Source organism: Nanorana parkeri, unplaced genomic scaffold (assembly GCF_000935625.1).
Source record: "Nanorana parkeri isolate BGI_ZX_2015 unplaced genomic scaffold, ASM93562v1 scaffold1480, whole genome shotgun sequence".
Taxonomy (NCBI): Eukaryota; Metazoa; Chordata; class Amphibia; order Anura; family Dicroglossidae; genus Nanorana; species Nanorana parkeri.
In genome coordinates, this window is record NW_017307748.1 from 127,519 (window position 1) to 148,666 (window position 21,148).

Genomic DNA, 21,148 nt, shown 5'->3' on the forward strand with positions numbered 1-21,148 from the left:
TGACACCCCGATGACGTAATCGTGCACACACAGCGACATTTTGATACCTGCCAGCGGCCATCTTGGTGATGGACGCCGGCAGAGAGAGGATGGGACAGTCACCCGGCGGGATGAGGTATGCCGCCGAGTCCCCTTCCTCTCTCCCGAAACTGTCGGGCTCTCGGTCCATGACAAAGTGCTCGACTTTTCAGAGGGGGTGACACCAAAATGACTGTCGTTTTTTTTGGTGTCACCCCCTCCAATGGTGTCACCCGAGTGCGGGACGCACCCCCCCTTGTAACGCCACTGGTCCCATGAGGCATTGCAGCACTCTGACAGCCACAGGCATGACTCTCAGCGGTAGATGCATGATGAGATTTGCAGCTGAAGTGCCAAGGTTGCCTACCCCTGGTATGTGCAGTAAGAGGCCAAGTAAGTCAATTTTGGTTTTGGGCAAACCATTGATCCTCTTTTATATCCTTTTCTTCCACAGTGATTACATTCAGTTCAGTTAAACATTCCTTGTACCGTGTGTGTGTGTGTGTGTGGGGGGGGGAGGGTACGTAAACCCGTGTCAGGGTTTTATGGTCACTGTTGGAAAGGTTCCTATGCATTTCCTATGTAGTCACCGGGACAGGAAGTTGGGAGAAATCTCACCACTGGGGACAGAGCTAGAAATAAATACCTGGCAAAGATTCTTTCCACTCATACGCCATTCAAAACTAAAAAGTAGCTGAAGTTCCACTTTACCAGCTGCCGGCTCATTTCTGGTTTACATAGCTGGCAAGGATGGGAGCCAAAGGTAAACAACTACCAGCAGTTTGATCACTCATGTCCTCTTCAGAATGGGGCAGGAAACCGGCACATTTGTCCTTTTAATAATATGTTTTCCTGCACGCAATAAAAGCAGTTTCCTTTCCCATGAGAACAGCCACCGATACCTTGACCAGAGCAAGTCATGCTGCTCCAGGAGCATTCCAGGACATGAGCACTGCATACAGATGGCTGTACATCTGTCCGTGGTTTACTGGCCAGTCAGCGTCTACAGGACCCGGACTGAATGCAGCTTGTGCTCTGACCATCATATAGGAAGACATTTGTGGCTGTGAGGAATCATGAGTGAAAGTCATTAGGTTTCAGAGATCATTGCTCTCTCTCTATAGAGTAGGTCCCCCTTTTCCTGACCCATCGTGGCATGGACTCCACTTGACCTCTGAAGGTATGCTGTGGCATCTGGCACCAAGCTGTCAGTAGCAGATCCTTTAAGTCCTGTATGTTGTGAGGTGATCGGCCTCCATGGATCGGATTGTTTGTCCAGCACATCCCACAGATGATCGATTAGATTGAGATCTGGAGCATTTGGAAGCCAAGTCAACACCTCAAACTCATTGTTGTGTTCCTCAAACCATTCTTGAACCATTTTTGCAGTGTGGCAGGGCGCATTATCCTGCTGAAAGAGGCAACTGCCATCAGGGAATAGCGTTTCCATGAGGGGGTGTACATGGTCAGCAATAATGCTTGGGTCTGTGGTACATATCAAAGTAACATCCACATGAATGGCCAAGGTTTCCCAGCAGAACATTGCCCAAAGCATCGCACTGCCTCTGCCGGATTGCCTTCTGCCCATAGTGCATCCTGGTGCCATCTCTTCCCCCGGTAAGCGACACACACACCCGGCAATCCACATGATGTAAAAGAAAACGTGATTCATCAGACCAGATTACCTTCTTCCATCCCGTTTACGTGCCTATTGTAGGCACTTTTGGTGGTGGACATGGGTCAGCATGGGCACCCTGACCGGTCTGTGGCTATGCTGCCCCATATGCAAAAAAACTACCATGTACTGTGTGTTTTAGAGACCTTTCTAACAGAACCACCATTACATTTTTCAGCAATCTCAGCTACAGTAGTTCTTCAATTGGATTGGACTACACGGGCAGCCTTAGCTCTCCACGTGCATCAGTAAACCTTGGCCATCAATGACCCTGTCGCCAGTTCTCCATTTTTCCTTCTTTGGACCACTTTTGGTCGGTCCTGACCACTGCAAGAACATCCCACAAGAGCTGCAGTTTTGGAGTTGCTCTGACCCGGTCGTCTAGACAACAGAATTTGGCCCTTGTCAGAGTCTCTGTTGTCTGCGTTTTGTCACTCAAATCCTCACACTTGTCCATTTTTTCTTCTTCCAACACATGAACTTCAGGGACAAATCGTTCACTTGCTGCCTAATATACACCCCCACTTCCAGGCTTCCAACAACTTATAAGACATATGAATAATAATAATAAACCAGGATGGGGTCATCGCACTTACAGGGCACACATGGGGAAGTAGAGAGGTGATTGAAGGGGAAGGAGAGATAGCTCAGTGTGCACAATGCTACATGACGGTATAAGAAGTCATCAAACAGCAAGACGACATATCATTGCCTGCGTTGATGAGGCCACTAAGGTTATGGTTGTTCCTGTGTATTAAAGGTTGCGCCAGAAGTGTTTCTTATGGAATGTTCTTGGCCCTTTTATGGTGTAGTCTGGGTCTGAGATAGGTTGGGTGTGGAGGTTGGAGTTCATGTAGGATGCATTCGTAAAAGACTATTTAAATTCGAGCCAACCTGGTCATATTTGGTAATATTTGTTGTAGGTTTCTCTAAAGCAGTGTGTAAGTTCTTCCATAAGGTGAATATGGTGGCTTTTTCCAAACCACTAGGATAGATGGAGGTTTATCAGATATCCAATATCTAGGTATTAAGCCTTTGGCAACCTTTTAGGATGCGGAACCACTGAATTTGTGTAGGTAGGGGAATAAAGTTTGCTGACATGGAAGTCGATTAATTGCAAGATCTCCATCCGGTACATCTGTATGATCGGGCAATACCACCAAATGTGCCCAGGGTTTGATGGCCTATCCAACAGTTGATCTCAGATGGATGGGTTATATCTGTGGACTCTGGGAGGGATGTAATACTCCTTTTGCTATGATTCCCTTTATTTTGAGTATATTTTTTGTTAGTCTGAGAGCGTTTTGTGAAAGTCTTGCTCCCACTTATCAAGGTATGTTGGGCGTCTTGGACATGTAGGGGGTAACAGGATTCCATATATTTTGTGGGACGTGGTGTATAGGGTTTTTTTGTGAGTCTAGGAGACTGCATTGATAATTATAACTACAAGCTACACAAGTCCTGTCATGGGCCCATACACAAGCCTTGTCTCAGAGTGCAGACATGGCCCACACATGCCTTTTTATAACCACAGGTCATCCAGCCACCTGACAACTAATATCACTCAAGGTCTTCATTGGTGAGATTTCCTCACTAGACATCCTAGGTGTGCACACCTGCTGTGGCCATTAATGAGAGCTCCATCTCTTCTCGGTGGATTTTGAATACATTTTTCATGAGGATAATGCTACAGGAGGGGCTGGAACAAGCACAGGTGGCCGGGAACATCCGAAACCCCAGGCTGCACTTGATATTACTAAAATATCACTTTTGGGTGTACTGACCCTTTAAAGTCCTACTTCATCCAAAACTTTTATTTTCATTTTGGGTAGAGATGGGAAATGTTAGAATTTCTGCCAAAGGTTTTCATTGTTGTCCTTGATTCTCCTCCCCCCATTTCCTGTACGAACATCACAGGGACAGGAAGTGAGGGAACATTTTCCCATTGGGGTCATAGAAAGAAAGAAAACCCAAAAATGTAATCTTTTCCGTACTCTCTTGCATACAAACGGTGCTGTCCAAGGTAACCAAATTTCATTCTCTTTTCTAAAGTTAGAAAATAAAAAGAAACATTTTCTTCCTGAGGGCGACAGCACTACAAATTTCATTGTCACAGGTCGGCTCAGATTATGAGGCTGAGTGAAAATCACTCGCCTCATAATTCTCCTTTAAAACAGCTTGATATGTGGAAGACAGATGGTGTTGAAGGCCCACACCCATGTTCGGGGCTCGTTGTTGTGTGTGACGTAGATGGTCTCTTTCCAGCCTCTTGCAAACTAGTTGTTCTCTCTTCCCAAAATGTGCACCTATGAGCTATGGCCATGGGTGGTGCAAAGAACTGTGTTTTCCGGAGATGTGTGCAGGTGGTGGGCTTGTTAGATGGGTTTACATTTGGACACCTCCAAGTATTAAGTCTCTCCTTCCCCGCATTGGATTGTATTGTGTATGTTATAGCTAGTAGTAGTAACTCGCATTCAGCTGGACTTGTTCTTTTAATTTTGAAGACATTTTGTAGCTTCTCCAGCTTCTTCAGGGCCAATGAGTGTCAGGCATACCCATATACCATGACCTGGATAAATGAAAAATTTGAATGGCGTGTTATGTATGTTATTTTTGTGTTTTTGTATGTTTTTTATTGTTTAACATGAGCCAATGTTTTGAAACTTTTTGTTTCTGTTTTTTTTTTTTTAAAGACCACATCGGTGATGCATGCTATATAAAGAACAATGTTGCCATCTCATATTTAATGCTTTTTTAATACCTGAGAACATCTAGGATTCCCAACATGCTTTCTAACTGCTTGCTTTCTCTCTCCCTAGCTGCTTTTATTGGGGATATTGCTCTGGACGAGGAAGATTTGGCCCTCTTCAAGATAGATCGGGTTGTGAACTTAAGGAACAGAACAATCTATAGTATATTTATATAGTAGATTTGATCTGTAAATTTACATGATATTGCATATTAGGAAAACGAGTGCATCTTCGGAAATGCTCCCTCCAGGATTGTTGCATATGTTGTCTTCCACCCTCATGTTGGCTACACTCAAACAGTCAATACCCAATATTGTTAGTTTGTTTTTTTCCAACAAACTTTTTTGAGTTTTTGGAAATTTCCAGGAGTGGAATAGAAGTGTTTCTATGTAAAGATGGAAATAATAAATCCAAACTATGAGATATATTTATATGGGTATTTTCAGTAAGCTCAGGCCATTCGTTGCCAACTTACAAAGTTTAGGGGCTGCAGCTGGGGCCCCCGAAAGTATCAAACGGTAACATAATGTTCAGTATATGTAATGCTAGATAGGACTGTCAGAAACTGCTAGAGGTTTGGTTGGAGACACGATGTTGAACAAGGCCAGATGGACTATAATCTAACCTTTAGTTTACTAATTTGTACTGAGATTGTAGTCCATCCCGGGAGCGAGCTTGGAGCGGTGAGTACATTACAACACACACAGGGACCATGGGGAACAAAAGTAGCCCCCCTCCAGAAGGAAGGACAGTGTCGGCACCAATTCGGAGATGATTGGAGGATCTACAGCCGAGTGATACACAAATAAGATACATTTTTGTTAATAGTTAAGCTATCTGAATGTATTTTTAATGTTCTCCTGAGTTTAGAGTCACTTTAAGGGTGGTAGTCTGTGGGAAGAGTTGTCCTTACATTGGTGGTCTGTAGGAAGAATGCCCCTTAGGCTGGTGGTCATTCGGAAGATTGCTTCATAAATTGATGGTAAGTGGTATTAATGCACCTTACATTGGTGGGAAAAATGACCCCTTACACATAGCTAAAAAGATCATTGGTGCCAGTGGTTACTTATCTGAAAGTCACAAATTGCTGATTGCTCAAGGGTGCCTAGCAATCTCTTGATGAACCCTAGGGTTCCATTGAACCATGGTTGAGAGGCTGCTTTCAGGGACTTCCAGGGAACCACATTTCCTGATTTTTTTTTTATTTATTTTTTTTTTAATGAACATTTTTTTCAGTTCACTAAATGTTACAAATGAATAAAAATCTGCTGACTTTACCATGTGTACATTATATTACTGATCTTGGTGGGATTCTGTAGGTAAACTTTAAAGGAGAACTATGAGGTGAGTGAAAATCACTCATCCTCATAGTTCAAGCCGACGTACAGTTGTTGGCCCGTCGTTGCTGCTGTATAAACAGTGTATAATCAATGTCCTTCTCTGTGTGTCTGAATTTGATGGTGGGAGCTTGCACTTAAATCAAGTTTTTCAAAAATAAAATTTTAAGCATGCAACAAATGATGAGATGCTGTGTACTTCTGTGTACTCCTAAATATGGTTTAAAGGAGAACTATGAGGCAAGTGAAAATCACTCATCCTCATAGCTCTAGCCGACCTGTGACAATGAAACTGTCACACGTCGGCTCAATAGATCGGGAAGTGAGGGAACGCATACCGCCGCTCGCTCACTTCTCGATCATTTCCATGCAGAGAGTGGTGACTGCTGGTCACCGCTTCCCGCAGGGATTCCCCCCTCCCCGATCCTCTAGCAGTGAGTAGAGGAACAGACAGGGAGGGGGCGGACACAGCTGGCTCTGCCTCTAGATAGGCAGAGCCCACTGTCACTCACGCAGCTGGGTGGATCTCGACAGCATTGTCGGGATTCGTCCCGACTGCGGTGGTCTCAGTATACCGCAAGCTGTAGCTCGCGATATACTGAGCTTTGGGTCACGGGAGGAGGCTAGTATATGTTCTCACGTGACCTTTAGGAGAACTATGTGGAAAAACACGTACTCCATAGTTCTCTTTTGATGCATATAGATTAGCACATGGGGTTTCAGCTTCTGAAAATACTGCGACCACCTGACTGGTGGTAATTGTGAGGTTAGAACTTATTGAGGAGAGCAGGAAAAGGAGCCATTCCAAGTGGAAATAGAACTTCTGAGATAAAAACCAAGAGTCATGAGAAATTGAGGCCTTCAGTAGTTACATGTTATCTCATGTCACTTCCTGTGTGATGGACTCACACACGCATCCTCACTGAAGGGACACGTACAAGGATCAGAGGTCATGTGACTGCACATAAACAATAAAAAAAAAAGTTATATGGCGAGTAGACAAAAACAAAACATAATAAGGTGAAACTCGGGGTAACGTTTTTAGACCTTTGCTGATATCTGCTTTCATTTCCCCCGGACCCTCTGTGAACATGAGGCTTAATCTGCTCCCTATTTCCTTCTATTCCTCACTTTTTCTTCCTTCCTATCATATCTTGCTCACCTATAACCCTTGTTTTCCTTTTTTTTTCCCTCTGCTGAGTAACTAATATTTTCTCTGCGTTCTGTATACCTCTCCCCCACGCGCTCATCATTGGCTTCCTGTTTTGATAAGGAGCCATGGAAATCATCTTAGTCATGCCACAGATTTACACATACACCTACACTCCGGCCTACGTCGGCATTTTCAATGATTCTCGGAAGTCTGACACGCGAGCTTTTACTGGGACCAGCTGGTCGGCTGTGGTTGGGCACCGGGCGGTCGGTTGAGAGATCTGTATTTCAGTGGATTGATGTCATGATTATGTCACCTGTGTTCCTCTGGCTGGTACCCAGGAGAAGACATCATAATTCTTTTACCAAAATATTGTTTTAGCAGTATAAAATTCTTGTATAGCCTTGTATCCAAAAGGAAGGGCTGGGCAAATCCCAGGAGCCGGGTCGCCAATGCTCCTTAAAAATGACAGCCGGCCCCTAACTATTGAGGTTTTCTCTAGTTGTTGTCAATGGAGCTGGTGCCTAAAAAGAAAAATTGCTCCTGGATTGGACAGACTGGCCCCTGAATTCCATATTATTTTGTCCACGCCTGGTCTTAAGATATTCACAGTATAATGTAGTTACGGCCCTAGTGCCCTGGAGGTGATATAAACAACTAGGGGCCAGATCATGTCACCATGCACAATACATTTGGGGATAGCTAGTCATGCACACATCACTTGCAGGCTTGGATGCCTCTTCAATACCGGCAGAATGCAAATGGGAATGTCCATGTTTGTCTGTCTTTTTCCAGAACGTCTTCATTGCACATAATACATTGTTTAATATGCCATCATACAGTATGTTTAAAGCTGAACTCCAGACACAAGAACTTTCATTAGCTACAACAGATATACATCTACTTTGTGTGCACCAAATGCCTTTGCAAACATAAATGCAGTGAGTAGAGCTGTGGGAGGGACCCAACAGGGCCCACCCACTACAGGCTGCCTACAGAAAACTAAAGGAGGGGTGGAGACCAGACCAGCCACCCTGCACAAGAAGAGAGAGCAGCAGTGACCACCCTGCACAAGGAGAGAGAGCGGCAGTGACCAGTCTTTATTACAGGAGAGGGTGGAGACAAGACCAGTCACCCTGCACAAGGAGAGAGAGCGGCAGTGACCAGTCTTTATTACAGGAGGGGGCGGAGATGAGACCAGTCACCCTGCACAAGGAGAGAGAGCAGCAGTGACCAGTTATTACAGGAAGCTCCAAGCCTCACACTGGATTACTGCACAGATCTGGAAGAAATACACAAAGCTCACCAAGATTCCAGAAGAATACACATGACTCTTGGATGAGGACAATATTTGCTTTTACCAGAGTTCAGATTTTGGGTTGTCACCAGAACAGGAATAGATGGGAAATCTTCCAATGGGGACACTAGTTCTGCTGACCACAAGGATTTTCCCTCTGGAGAGATTTCCTCTCACTTCCTGTTGTGGCTATCAGACAGGAAGTGAAGGGAAATCTCCCCAATGGTAAACAGATGGCAACAAAAAAAGCTGACGGGGTTATAACCCTCTCTTACTCTATCCAAAACTGAAAAGAAGTTTGGGCTTCAGTTCTACTTTGAAGTCACAGACCTCTGATTAATGTCATTGGTTCCTAGTGAACAGATCGTCTGACATTATAGTGATGTCTGTGGTTCTTAGTGTAGCCAGGCCACATTCCATGCAATATACACATAGCACATATACCCTGTAAAGCTTGTCCTATAAATTTAAAGGCATCCTCCGGGCAAACAAAAAAAAAAGGTCCCCTTCCAGTGGGGTTACCCGTGCACTTGGCAAGGGTTAAGTTCTGATTTTTTTTCTAGGGGTTGGAGGAAAAGCAGATTTACTTACCTGATGCCCGCTCCCACTGGCTCCCTCCAGTCTGTTAGACCGGTCCCCGCAGCCTCCTCTTTCCTGGGCCCCAGTGTTCTAGGGACCACTGACATCATCACGTCTAATGCCAGTTCCATAGACCTGCTTTACATGCGAGAATGCCGAGTGACATTCCACCAGCCAAAGCAGAAGGGGGAGCACTGACCAATGGGGGAGCGGGGATTAGGTAAGTGCTTTACTGCATCCTCTAGAGTCTAGACAAAGATGAGCACTTAAAATGGACCTTTACCCCCTTGCTGAAAAATCACATCAGCGTGCAGCTCTGCATGCTGGTATGAAATCATCTTACACTCATTAGCTACACAAACATAGTTTTATTTTACTTACAATTTCTTGTTTTCTACTTCCTCATGCTCTTTGGCAAAAGTGATGTAATTGTGCCCAAGCGTTGCATCCTGGGAAGATTACATCAGCAGAGCATTGCTGCGAAATCTCATCTGTAATCTCACCAGATCTCAGGGAAAGGCATTATCCTCCCCTGAGATGATGATGTGCATGGTCACATGTCCTAGTCACATGTGCCAGAGTTCCAGGAAGAAAAGGGCGATCTAGTAATCTGCCCTTAGTAAACATGGCCACTGAGAGAGGACAGGGAAGAAAAGAGAAATACGGTATACTATTATCTAGAAGTATGCGTGTGTAGATTGCCATCACTAAACATTTCTTAAGGTGCCTTTGTTGTTATTTCAAAGATATGGGAAAAGATCCGCTTTAACCCTTGTAGTGCCAGGGTAGCACCACTGGAAGAGTTGATTTTTTTTTCTTTGCCCTGAGATTGGCTTTAGCTGTTAGTGCAAATATAAAAAAAAAAAAGTATCGCAGACAGTACTCAACTGAGTTGCGGCATCACCTCAAAAATGCAATTTCTGTGTTTTGGCAACAGGTACACTTTAATGAAGGAATAGACGCCATATACTGAGCCTTGTGGTTGGCGGGAGATATCAATGTTCATCCTTCATCTACCCTGTCTTTGACCGGTCTGTGATCTCACTGCATAAGAAGGAGTGCGGCCTGTCTGCTCCTATTATACAGGGATGTCTGTGACCAGTCACTGCTGTCTCTCACTGGCCAGTGCTATCTGTCACCCATCAGTGCTGTCTGACATCTGCCTGACCTATCACTGTATAATAATGGAGGAGTGCGGCCCGTCTGCTCGGGTATACGGCGATGTCCGTGTCTTCTCGGGTATACGGCGCTATCAGTGTCTTCTCGGGTATACGGCGATGTCCGTGTCTGCTCGGGTATACGGCGATATCCGTGTATAATAATGGAGGAGTGCGTCCCGTCTTCTCGGGTATACGGCGATATCCGTGTATAATAATGGAGGAGTGCGTCCCGTCTTCTCGGGTATACGGCGATGTCCGTGTCTGCTCGGGTATACGGCGATATCGGTGTCTGCTCGGGTATACGGCGATATCGGTGTCTGCTCGGGTATACGGCGATATCAGTGTCTGCTCGGGTATGCAGCGATATCGGTGCGCCTCCTATGTGTTTTATATTTACTGCCCACTGCAGTCTCAGTGAATAGAAATGTGCAATGTCTGAGATGTTGATCCCACACTTGTCCTCTCTCTGCATCTCACCCCGCTCCATCTCTGCTTACACCGCATTCCTGCGTTCTATGCTCGGCTTTTTCCACTCCTGTGTTCCCTTCCTCCCATTCTCCTTCATGTATATTCACATTTATTTCATCTTCTTTAACCCTTTGTAGGCCGGTGTGGATTCCTCGCAGTGTATTCCGCCTCGGTGAAGCTGATCCTGGTTTTATAGGGTGGCTCATTTTTCTGGGGAGGGTCATGTGGCCATTTTTAATACTTCGGTTTACCTTCCAGCACTGGGAGCACCGACAGTGGAAATGTGACCATAAAAGAAGGGCGTCTCTTCTGTAATAAAGGACTCTTCTCTACCTGGCCACCTTCTTATTGGCAGTGTGCACTGAGCTGGCCATGCCTGGCTCGGTATACCATTTCAGCATGTGTTGTGATGAATGAACTCCTGCATATGCTTCTCCCTCCCTCATGAACATGCTAATGAAATGATTGAATAAAACCTTTCCATTGTCATTACATTCCTTATTATAGGCCCAATGATGTCATCACTGGGTCTCTGTGGTTTCCTCTCAAGAGCTCTCAGACCTGATGCAAGCAGTGGGCTGGCTCCTGGGAGTAGTTATGCAAATATGAAAATGCCTTGATGGGTCTATGTCCGCCTGAAGGAGTGGCACTGACTTGCATGCAGACCCATGTGATTCTGAGCCTCCATGATTGGAAGAACTGAAATCCAATGAATGAAAAGGGGCGGGCCAGTCCAGGGAGGGAAGCACTAGATGATGCTGGACGTCCCCCAGCCAGGAAATGAGGCGGGCTCTGTCTTCTTTGCAGCTTCTAATGCACATTATAAGGAGCTCGCAGCGTGCAGTGATATCGGAGGAAGCCATGTCAGTCCAGGAGAGGAGCCGCTACAAAAGTACAAGACTGAAGAGGAGGCCGGAGATGGGATTTAAGTCTTCTGTGGCTTCAAAGGCTTAAAGCACTTAAAATAGTTTTTAAAAGACACTTTTGTGTTGTCGGCTGACACCACACCCAGGTAGAAACCTTCCCAAAGTACATCTTCCTAAACATAGCCGCAAATGCCACAAAGTATGGAGCCTTGTAATGAAACACACACAGCGGCTTCATTAAAAAATATATTATATATATCTATATATGATATATTTTCTGAAAGCCGAGACCCTGTAGAATAAAATGGCGGCAGTTGCAAATTTTTATGTTGCAGGATATTAGCTCAACTTATTGTTGAATCCCAAAATTTTGTGAAAAATGCACTTAAGTTAAATTTAGTGCCCCAAAAACACAATATAATACCATTTGTTTTGTAAAATATAAAAGATGAGGTTACGACGAGTAAATAGATACCCAACATGCCCAGGGTTAACAATTGTGTGCGTCCGTGAAACGGCGACAAAATTCAGTACCCCAAAAAGTCCAAAGACGACACTTTAAAAGCCCCTTCATATCATCAGTTTATAGATTTGCATATGAAATAGCCCGAGAAATATTGCTCTCACTCTGGCGTGCGCGGCGATACCCAACATGTGTAGCGCGATCGTCGTTTACGTACGTAGGCGCACACGATGCATGTTTACATGAATACGAGCGTGCTTGAAGGGGCGGGGGACTTTAACATTTTTTTATATTTTTACGTTTATTTTATTATTTATTTTTAAAACTGTTTTTTTGTTGTTGTTGTTGTTGTTATTATTATCTTACTTTAACTGATATCACATAGGGGGGCTTACAAGCTGCCCATATGATAGCATATTGGTGGTGACAGGTACTCTTTAAGGTGATGCTGGGGGTCCAAAAAACCTCTAGTGTCACCTTTACACTGTAAATAAGCTATTGAGGTGCAGATGGCAGGCTTCAGGAGCCCAGCACTGATGGCTCAGGGACCGGAAGTGATGCAATAGGCGTCGCTCCCGATCCCATAGTACGGGGAGGGGATCGGTGAACCGACGTTCGCTTTATCTCCTTCCCACCGACACCAGAGAAGGCGGTCCCGGGCCCGTAGGAGGGGCAGCAGAGCTCGGGGAAACATGACAGGGGGTGGGGGGAGCGGGCACTTTACTGGCCCGTAGAAGGGATCTGGCGGCAGCTGAGTCACCAGAATCGCTTCTACTGTAAAGCCGACAGCCGGCTTTACGATTGTAAACAGAGTCCACCGGGAGTTTGCTTAAACGGGCCCGGTGCCAGTGACATACTATGGACGTCACTGGTCGCTAAGGGGTTAAAGTGGTGGTAAACTTTTTTTTTCAATAATGAATCCAGATCAGACAAATATACATTGCCCAACAATTCCCAAAAACGTAGTTTCCGAACAGCTCTAACTCTCTTAGCTCAGCTTCCCTCAACTTCCTGTCCAATTCAAGCACACAAGGGACAGAGCAGTCTCTAGCAGCTCCATCTACTGGCTTGGAGAAGGGAGGAAGGAGAAGAGGAGAGCAGGGAGAGGACTGACTTGCCTTGCCATGTCTCTGTGTTGGTAGAGACACACATAGCTTACTAGCACACACAAGGGTGGCCCCATAGGACCCTGAAAGGGAAAGGAGTCAACCCAAAACAGAATATCAGGGCCAGTGCTCAGGGGACCAGCTTATTTGGCATAAAGCTAAAACTTTTAAACGCGAAGGAGCGGCATCCATTGTAAGTGATTTAATCAGCATCTGAAATGGCTTTAATTCCCAATGACGCATCACTTTAAAGAGAACCTGTCATATAAAGAAACATGAAGCCTGCTTCTTCTGACTTCTCAGAACTTAGTTGCTGGACGGTAATGATGATCCTTTTTGCTTCTGCAGTTCTGGATTTTCCACTTTTGACTTGCCTGATCTCCATACTTGTTCACAGTTAATGACTCAAAAGCAATGGTTTAGCTCCATCTGAAGTCACCGTCCGCTTTCGCACCCCCTGCGGTGCCCAGGAATGAAGGAAATGTGTTTTTTACATTTCACTAAAGTCAAAGGAAGAGAAAAAGATAAATGTCGGCTTGCATTGTAGTAACGTAAGGCACCGCTGGCGCACAGTGGACTCAACCCACATTTTTTTCCCCTATGCTCCCCAGCGCCATATTGTGGCCAAAATGCTGTATTACATTATATACATTTGTCTTGAAAAGAAAATATATCTAAGAACTTTCGTTTTTGCACCTATTCACACAGAACAAACATTGAGGGCAATGGTACCTCCAGTTGGTTATAAATAGACCCCTTAGTAAGCTTGTCCTTTTAATAACACCCACCCCCAGCGCAGAACAAAGCTCCTCCATTGGTGTATTTAACAGACCAAAATAGAGAAAATAAGAGAAGTTCCCTTTCATACGTAGGGGAGAAGGGTTGGAACATCTGTCAGGTTTCTACTGCTGTCTGTAGCCTAGTTGGGGAGCTTTGCCCTCACTTCCTGTCCTGGCGGGAGGGTGACACTAGGACAGGAAGTGATGGAATATTTATCTGATGCAGACAAAGACCCCAACAGAGGCACATTTATTTATTAGGGCAGAAAAGGGTTAGAAAATTGGCCAGGTTTTTATTGATGTGTCTTCCTGCCCCAGTGACACCCACGCTCTTATATTTTTGGTGCTTGTGTCACCAGGATAGGAAGTGTGGGTAAGCATTATAAACTTGTAAGGAGTCAAAATATATCTCCAAAAAAAAGTGTGTGTGTGGTTTTTTTTTTTTTTTTTTCCAAAAGTCACACACAATAAGTGCTCGGCTGCATATTTTTGTTAGTATAGAGCTATTTGTGAGCAGTGGGGGAGGGGAGGGGTGATTTATGAAATCTCATAGTAAATCTGTCTCATAAAATGCATCACCGCCTCGCTGTAAACATTCCAATGTCAGCTGAAGACAGACATGGCTACCAGGAAATACAAAAGGGACAAATATTCCTACTGTGCAGACATAACCGAATATTATAGAAGAAAGGGAACGGGATTCATAAACTTCATCTCATAGTATCAAAATGGGTTCATTTCTAAGGAAAGAAAAAAACAATTTGCTGAAGATGCACAAAACAGTCTCCGGTTATAGGAGTTCGGGAGAGTTCAGTATATGTCATGTTCCGGTTATAGAAGTTCGGGAGAGTTCGGTATATGTCATGTTCCCGTTATAGGAGTTCGGCAGAGTTCGGTATATGTCATGTTCCCATTATAGGGGTTCGGGAGAGTTCGGTATGTGTCATGGTCCAGCTATAGGAGTTCGGGAGAGTTCGGTATATGTCATGTTCCGGTTATAGGAGTTCGGGAGAGTTTGGTATATGTCATGTTCCCATTATAGGAGTTCGGGAGAGTTCGGTATATGTCATGTTCCCATTATAGGAGTTCGGGAGAATTCGGTATATGTCATGTTCCCATTATAGGAGTTCGGGAGAGTTCGGTATATGTCATGTTCCCATTATAGGGGTTCGGGAGAGTTCGGTATGTGTCATGGTCCAGTTATAGGAGTTCGGTATATGTCATGTTCCCATTATAGGAGTTCGGGAGAGTTCGGTATATGTCATGGTCCAGTTATAGGAGTTCGGGAGAGTTCGGTATATGTCATGTTCCTGTTATAGGAGTTTGGGAGAGTTCGGAATGTGTCATGGTCCAGTTATAGGAGATATGGGATCTTGAATTGTCTAGTGGTTCTTCCTCTTGATATTTGGGCTGTCCATCTATATTTTAACTAAATATTTAGGTAGGATCTCTCATCTTTCATCCTCCAATATTTAGATAGGACCTCTCTGACATCCTCCAATATTTAGATAGGATCTCTGATCTTTCATCCTCCAATATTTAGGTAGGACCTCTGATCTTACATCCTCCTCCAATATTTAGATAGGATCTCTGATCTTTCATCCTCCCAATATTTAGGTAGGACCTCTCATCTTTCATCCTCCAATATTTAGATAGGATCTCTGCTTGCCATATCAACAGAGGCGAGGGGGCGCAGCCTGGTCGGCCTTGACTGCGCCCCCTCCCAGCTGCGCCTGAGGCGAGTGCCTCACTCGCCTCATGGTAGCTACAGCCCTGCTGAAATATATTCCATGTGTATTCAGCGGTTCAGATACATTGTAATTCGCTTGCATGCATTGAGTTCCTAATCACTATGCCTGTCCTGTCCTGCTTCGGTGACTCTAAAATATTTAAGACGTTGAATCGGTACGATAGCCAGATAACTAACATGTTCAGGAGGAGGGATTAGTAAAGGCTTCATATTTCCCCAGTACAGCTATCCAGTAATCCATGTGTGACGGTGTGATGAGCCCCATCTTCTCTATTACTGCTGGGTCCCCTTCAGTGGCATGGGAGCTCACTGGCTAACAGTAGTCCACGTCAAACAAGATTTCTTAAAGTGTATGTAAACCCTAACAATGAATGCCTCTTATCTGGTCCCTTTTGGTCTGCTAAATATATTATTAAAAGTAGTTTGTTATATGTTTGATAAGTTCAAGGAAAAACCTACATAGGGGCAGGCCCTGGCATTCCTCATGGACAATGCAGGACTGTTGTGCGATGACTTTGAGGGCTTGTGACCGGCTTTTGGGGGGCAGCGTAGAGGAATCCTGGCAGAGTGAAGAATAATCATATTTATTGCTACTCATTCCTTCCTCCCCTTGAGCATTTCACCATGCAGTGCCTTTAGGAGAGCAAAGAGTGGGGGGTACGGGATGGTTACATCACTTAGTGCCCTGTATTCTAGCACAGAATGATCACTCTTCATGCCCTCTACTGACTATAAGTGGAGCCAGTAAACATCTTCTTCAAGGCAGGTGGATGGACAATGAGGAATTTGTTCTTTGCCAACATAACATAGGTCCCTGTGGGCTCTGCAGGTTAAATAAGACAGGTTCTCTTTAATTATTTTCCTCACTAAAGCTTTACAAATGGAGTATTCCGGGGTTAAATAAGCTGAAGGTGGGCTTCCAATCTAATTCTCTTGGGTCATCATCTTCTTGTTGTTCAAGCTTAGGCTGCTCACATACAGTGTGGGAAAATAATGATTTGATCCCCTGCAGATTTTTTAAGTTTGCCCACTTACACAGAAATGAAAGGTCTATAATTTTTTATCATAAGTGTATTTTAAATGATGGAGACAGAATATCAACTAAAAATCCAGAAAAAAACCACATGATACAAATGTTATAAATTGAGTTGCAGTTCAGTGAGTAAAATAAGTATTTGATCCCCAAGCAAAACATGACTTAGTACTTGGTGGAGAAACTCTTGTTGGCGTGCACAGAGGTGAGACGTTTCTTGTAGTTGGTTACCAGGTTTGCACACATCTCAGGAGGGATTTTGGTCCACTCTTCTTTACAGATCTTCTCTAAATCCTTAAGGTTTCTTGGCCGTCGCTTGGCAACTCGAAGTTTCAACTCCCTCCATACATTTTCTATAGGATTAGGGTGTGGAGACTCCATGACCTTAAAGGAGAACTATGGGATTATGGCTTTTCCCCATAGTTATCCACGACCCATCTTCAGTGTTCTGGCTGAGGGCAGGAGGTTCTCATCCAATATTTTACAATACATGGTCCCGTCCATTGGTCCCTCAATGCGGCAAAGTCGGCCTGTACCTTTTAGCAAAGCATAATGCATGACAAAAACAAAGCATAACAACCCCAAAGCATAATGTTTACACTTCTGTGCCTGACTGTAGGAATGGTGTTCTTACTGTCGTAGTCAGCATATTTCTTCCTCCAAACACGGCCATTCGAGTTAATGCCAAAGAGCTCAATTTTGGTCTCATCAATCATCAATCCATGGCGGTGTATTGTGTCACCAATGGCTTGTTTGGTGACTGTGGTCCCAACTGCCTTGAGATCATTCACAAGCTCCTCCCATGTACTTCTGGGATGTTCCCTCACTTTTCTCATGATCATCCTTACCCCATGAGGCGAAATCTTGCATGTAGCTCCAGACCGAGGGCGATTGATGGTTATTTTGTATTCATTCCATTTGCGAATAATCACTCCAACAGTTTTTTCCTTCTCACCAAGCGTCTTGCTGATAAGTCTTGTAGCCCATTCCAGCCTTGTGCAGGTCTACAGTCTTGTCCCTAACGTCCTTTGACAGCTCTTTGGTCTTGCACATGGTGGTGAGGTTTGAATGGAAGAAAGAGATTCTGTGGACAGGTGTCTTTTATATACATAACGAGTTGTCGTTAGGAGCACCTTCTTAAAGTGACAGGACTCATCTGTGTACCACATAACCAGTCTGTGGGAGGAGCCAGAATTATTGTTGGTTGGTAGGGTATCAAATACTTATTTTACTCACTGAACTGCAACTCCATTTATACAAATTGTATCATGTGTTTTTTACTGGCTTTTTAGTTGATATTCTGTCTCTTATCATTTAAAATACACCTATGATCAAAATGATAGACCTTTCATATCTTTGTAAGTGGGCAAACGTACAAAATCTGCAGGGGATCAAATCATTATTTTCCCCACTGTACCTTGAGCTCTCTTCCATTCAGTTCCTACATTTTAAATTGTATGAAGTCTTCATTTTGTATACCATTCAGCCAAAGCTCACAACGTTGTAAAATCCCACGTCATGTGTGTGCTCAGTCTTATTTGCACACCGTTTGGCAGATATTGTCTGGGATTCGGCATTGTGTGTGGCTGCCATTTAATACGGCCGGGACATTGAACACAGGCTATGACTAACATGTACAAAGGAGGGACAACTGTTTGCTTAGGCCATTACAAGACTGCGCCTGATGTAAGCTGCAAAGGAGTGCACGATGGATACTGCACGGTTGCCCGGCAACCTAAACCTGAATTATGTGAGGTTCAGTTCATGCGCTTGTACTGGGCCTCAAGACAATGCTTAGTATTTAATCCCCGGGCCTGTTCCTTGTGTTGCCGTCACCCGGGTATTTGAGGGTACTGTGATGCAAAAATGGGAGAGATGGAGATGTTCAAAGTTAACAAAAACAGGAGAACTTTTTTTTTTTTTTTTTTTTTAAGTTCGTGTTTTTTTTTATACAGAAAGCTGGTGTTGCCAGATATCGAGGAATGGGCTACAAAAGGGATAAGAAATATTGGTATAAAATTCAGCACTTCGATGTTCCGTCTCCTTGTTTGATGTTAGCTTAGTAATTGATTTGGAATGTATAAGTAATATTGCCAACATTCTTTCTTGCAAGTCGTTTTTTACTTTCTTGGATGAAGTTTGGTTGGTTACCAGTTCACAGCTTAAAGTGTGTTCAGTTATCTGCAGGCAGCCATGAGTAGTTGGCATCTAGTGGTGTCTCATACCATGTAAGAGAGCCAAGGCCATGAGCAGCTTCAGGTTATTAAGGCTGAATGCTAAGCTAAATACACCGATAGAATGCTTACATGGCAGTTGTTTTACCTGCCAAAGGATTTGCATTTCTGTCAATCCGGTCCTGAGAGTTATTCAGTTTTGCCAGACAACAAAGCCAGGTGGGTGACACCACTTTCTCTGCGACAAATAGAGATACAGTGTTGTCATCTCCGCACCACCGGCCTATTGATTGGACAATGAAGGACCAGCCATGGACATGGACTCATGAGATCTTCCCTCGGCCTACTCTCTCTACTCCTACCAGCATGTTCCTTGTCCTCATGAGGTCCACCTGATTGGCATCCAGTGCTGCCTCTCACTCACCAGGGGGGTGACACCACTTTCTCTGCGACAATTAGAGATACAGTGTTGTCATCTCCGCACCACCGGCCTATTGATTGGACAATGAAGGACCAGCCATGGACTGATGAGATCTTCCCTCTGCCTACTCTCTCTACTCCTACCAGCATGTTCCTTGTCCTCATGAGGTCCACCTGATTGGCATCCAGTGCTGCCTCTCACTCTCGCAGTCTAAGTGCAACTGTACAAAAGATTACAAGAGGCTGATATCAAGCCGAATCTAGAACTTACTACTACTCATTGCATTAAAAATGTTCCTTTTTAATATGTTAATATCGAGTTATTATGTCTTTTACACCGGCCTGGACCTTCGTAGAATAGAAGTATGAGAGCTGCCATTGCAAGCTTGTTTTTTTTCAACATGCAGCAACATCTTCAATTTACCGCTTAGAGGCCACCAACCTAAAACAAGGTCAACAACCTCAAACAAGAATGTGCCTGATACTTGACATGCTTCCTATATGTAGGGGGATAAGCAAGTAGTGCTTGGAGGACGAAGATGACAGCCCTAGAACCTTCACCTTAATAAACAACCCAACAGTGGTAGTTTACCAATTTGCATTCTGAGAGATTCCTGTATTGGCACCATGCCTTCCCTCCGTCTGTTCCTCACCATTGGTCAGTAAGGCTGTCCATCACAAGGGTGGAGCTGTAGTAGGCAATGAAGCGGTGGGGCCAAGTAGGAGCTCAAGAAACAAAACGACAATTTGCATATTAGGACTACATGGGCTTTAGGGGGTCATACCACCATACAGCAATGTGCTCGGTGGTAGCTCATGTTGCCATGCATCCTCGTGTGCATTTTTCAGTAGTTTTGGCTTCCAATATGATTCCCTCATACATATGAAATGTATTTTAGAGTAAAGCAATGTTGCACAATTGATAAATACATACATTTTATTATGAAGCTGATTGTGGCAGAAGAGTTTTTTGTGGATAGATATATATATAAACTCAAGGAACAATGTCAGAGTAATATAATTTTATAATGAAGGAAGTAAAATTAGGATAATCTCTCGCACACATCCCAACTCTAAGGTGACAGAAATGCTTATTTGCTTTCTATAAGGTGGAGGTAGAGACTCTAGTCATTGTATCTATAAAGACTACTTTGTTCTGATGACCGCCACTATGCATGTCCAAAAGCAGTACCTCCAAAAATGAAATCCTCAAGTGGCTCTCACTGTGACTGTACAAATTTTGGCATTCATATTTGACTTCCAATGAACCGTGCAAAATCTTTAATGTGGAACTCTAGCTAAAATGTTTCCATTGGCTTTAGTTGGAATTGGGAAAGGGTAGAACTTCTTCTGGGAGGTTATTGTTGTCCAGTTTCCTAAAATGATGGGTGTATTTTGCGCATGCAGTGTGGGTAGGAAATGGGCTCTTGGAAGATTATAGTTCTGGGGGTGTGCCATGGTCAACAGAAACTGACGTCCCAGCAGCTGCCATTGCAAGAATTGTTCGAACCTAATGATGACTCCCTGATGTCACAGGGGGTAGTAAAAGGTTTTTTTTGGGGGGGGGTTGTTGGTAAATTTGGGTAATGCCTGGATGTACACTTTAAGCAAACCTGTTGCTTTGTCCTGCGTAGCATGACTTCTTCAGCAAAACCTTCTCGTAGCACTCGCATCGAGTGGAACGTAGGTCCTAATTCAAGAGATCCTCAAAGCACTGTATTGGGCACCCCAGTTTTGTGCTCTCTGAACAAGTTCTTTACTACATACCGATTCACCAGCTACAGGTCATATACATGTAATAAAGAGGATTGAGAGATGCCTGACAGACAGCCATGGCTCATAAAGGGAGGGAGAATTCCTGCCAAAAAGGATTATCTTTAAGTGTGTTCATTATGAAGAAGACGTAGAAAAGAGATAGTGCTGACAGACAGAAATTTGTGTCCTGAATCAGCACTGTAAGAGGAGGACAAGAGAAGAAACAGATATGTATAATCTCCCCAAGGCTATAATTGTTGATGGTAAGGCAAAATATATGAGTGGAATTTCATCTGTACAGAAATGGTAAAAAAGGGTCTATTTTTTTTTAGTTTAGTTTTTGATAGAGTAGATTATTTATATAT

The 21,148-nt window shown here is 44.0% G+C and overlaps 1 protein-coding gene across 1 annotated transcript in view; it reads left to right on the plus strand.

Moving 5' to 3' along the window:
• Window positions 1-21,148, plus strand: part of BMP1 (bone morphogenetic protein 1) — a 93,407-nt gene that overhangs the window by 12,614 nt on the left and 59,645 nt on the right. Inside the window, exons 2-3 of the mRNA XM_018570225.1 lie at window positions 4,513-4,605; window positions 7,172-7,174. Coding sequence (XP_018425727.1) covers window positions 4,513-4,605; window positions 7,172-7,174 — 96 coding nt within the window. The remainder of the gene's footprint in view (window positions 1-4,512; window positions 4,606-7,171; window positions 7,175-21,148) is intronic.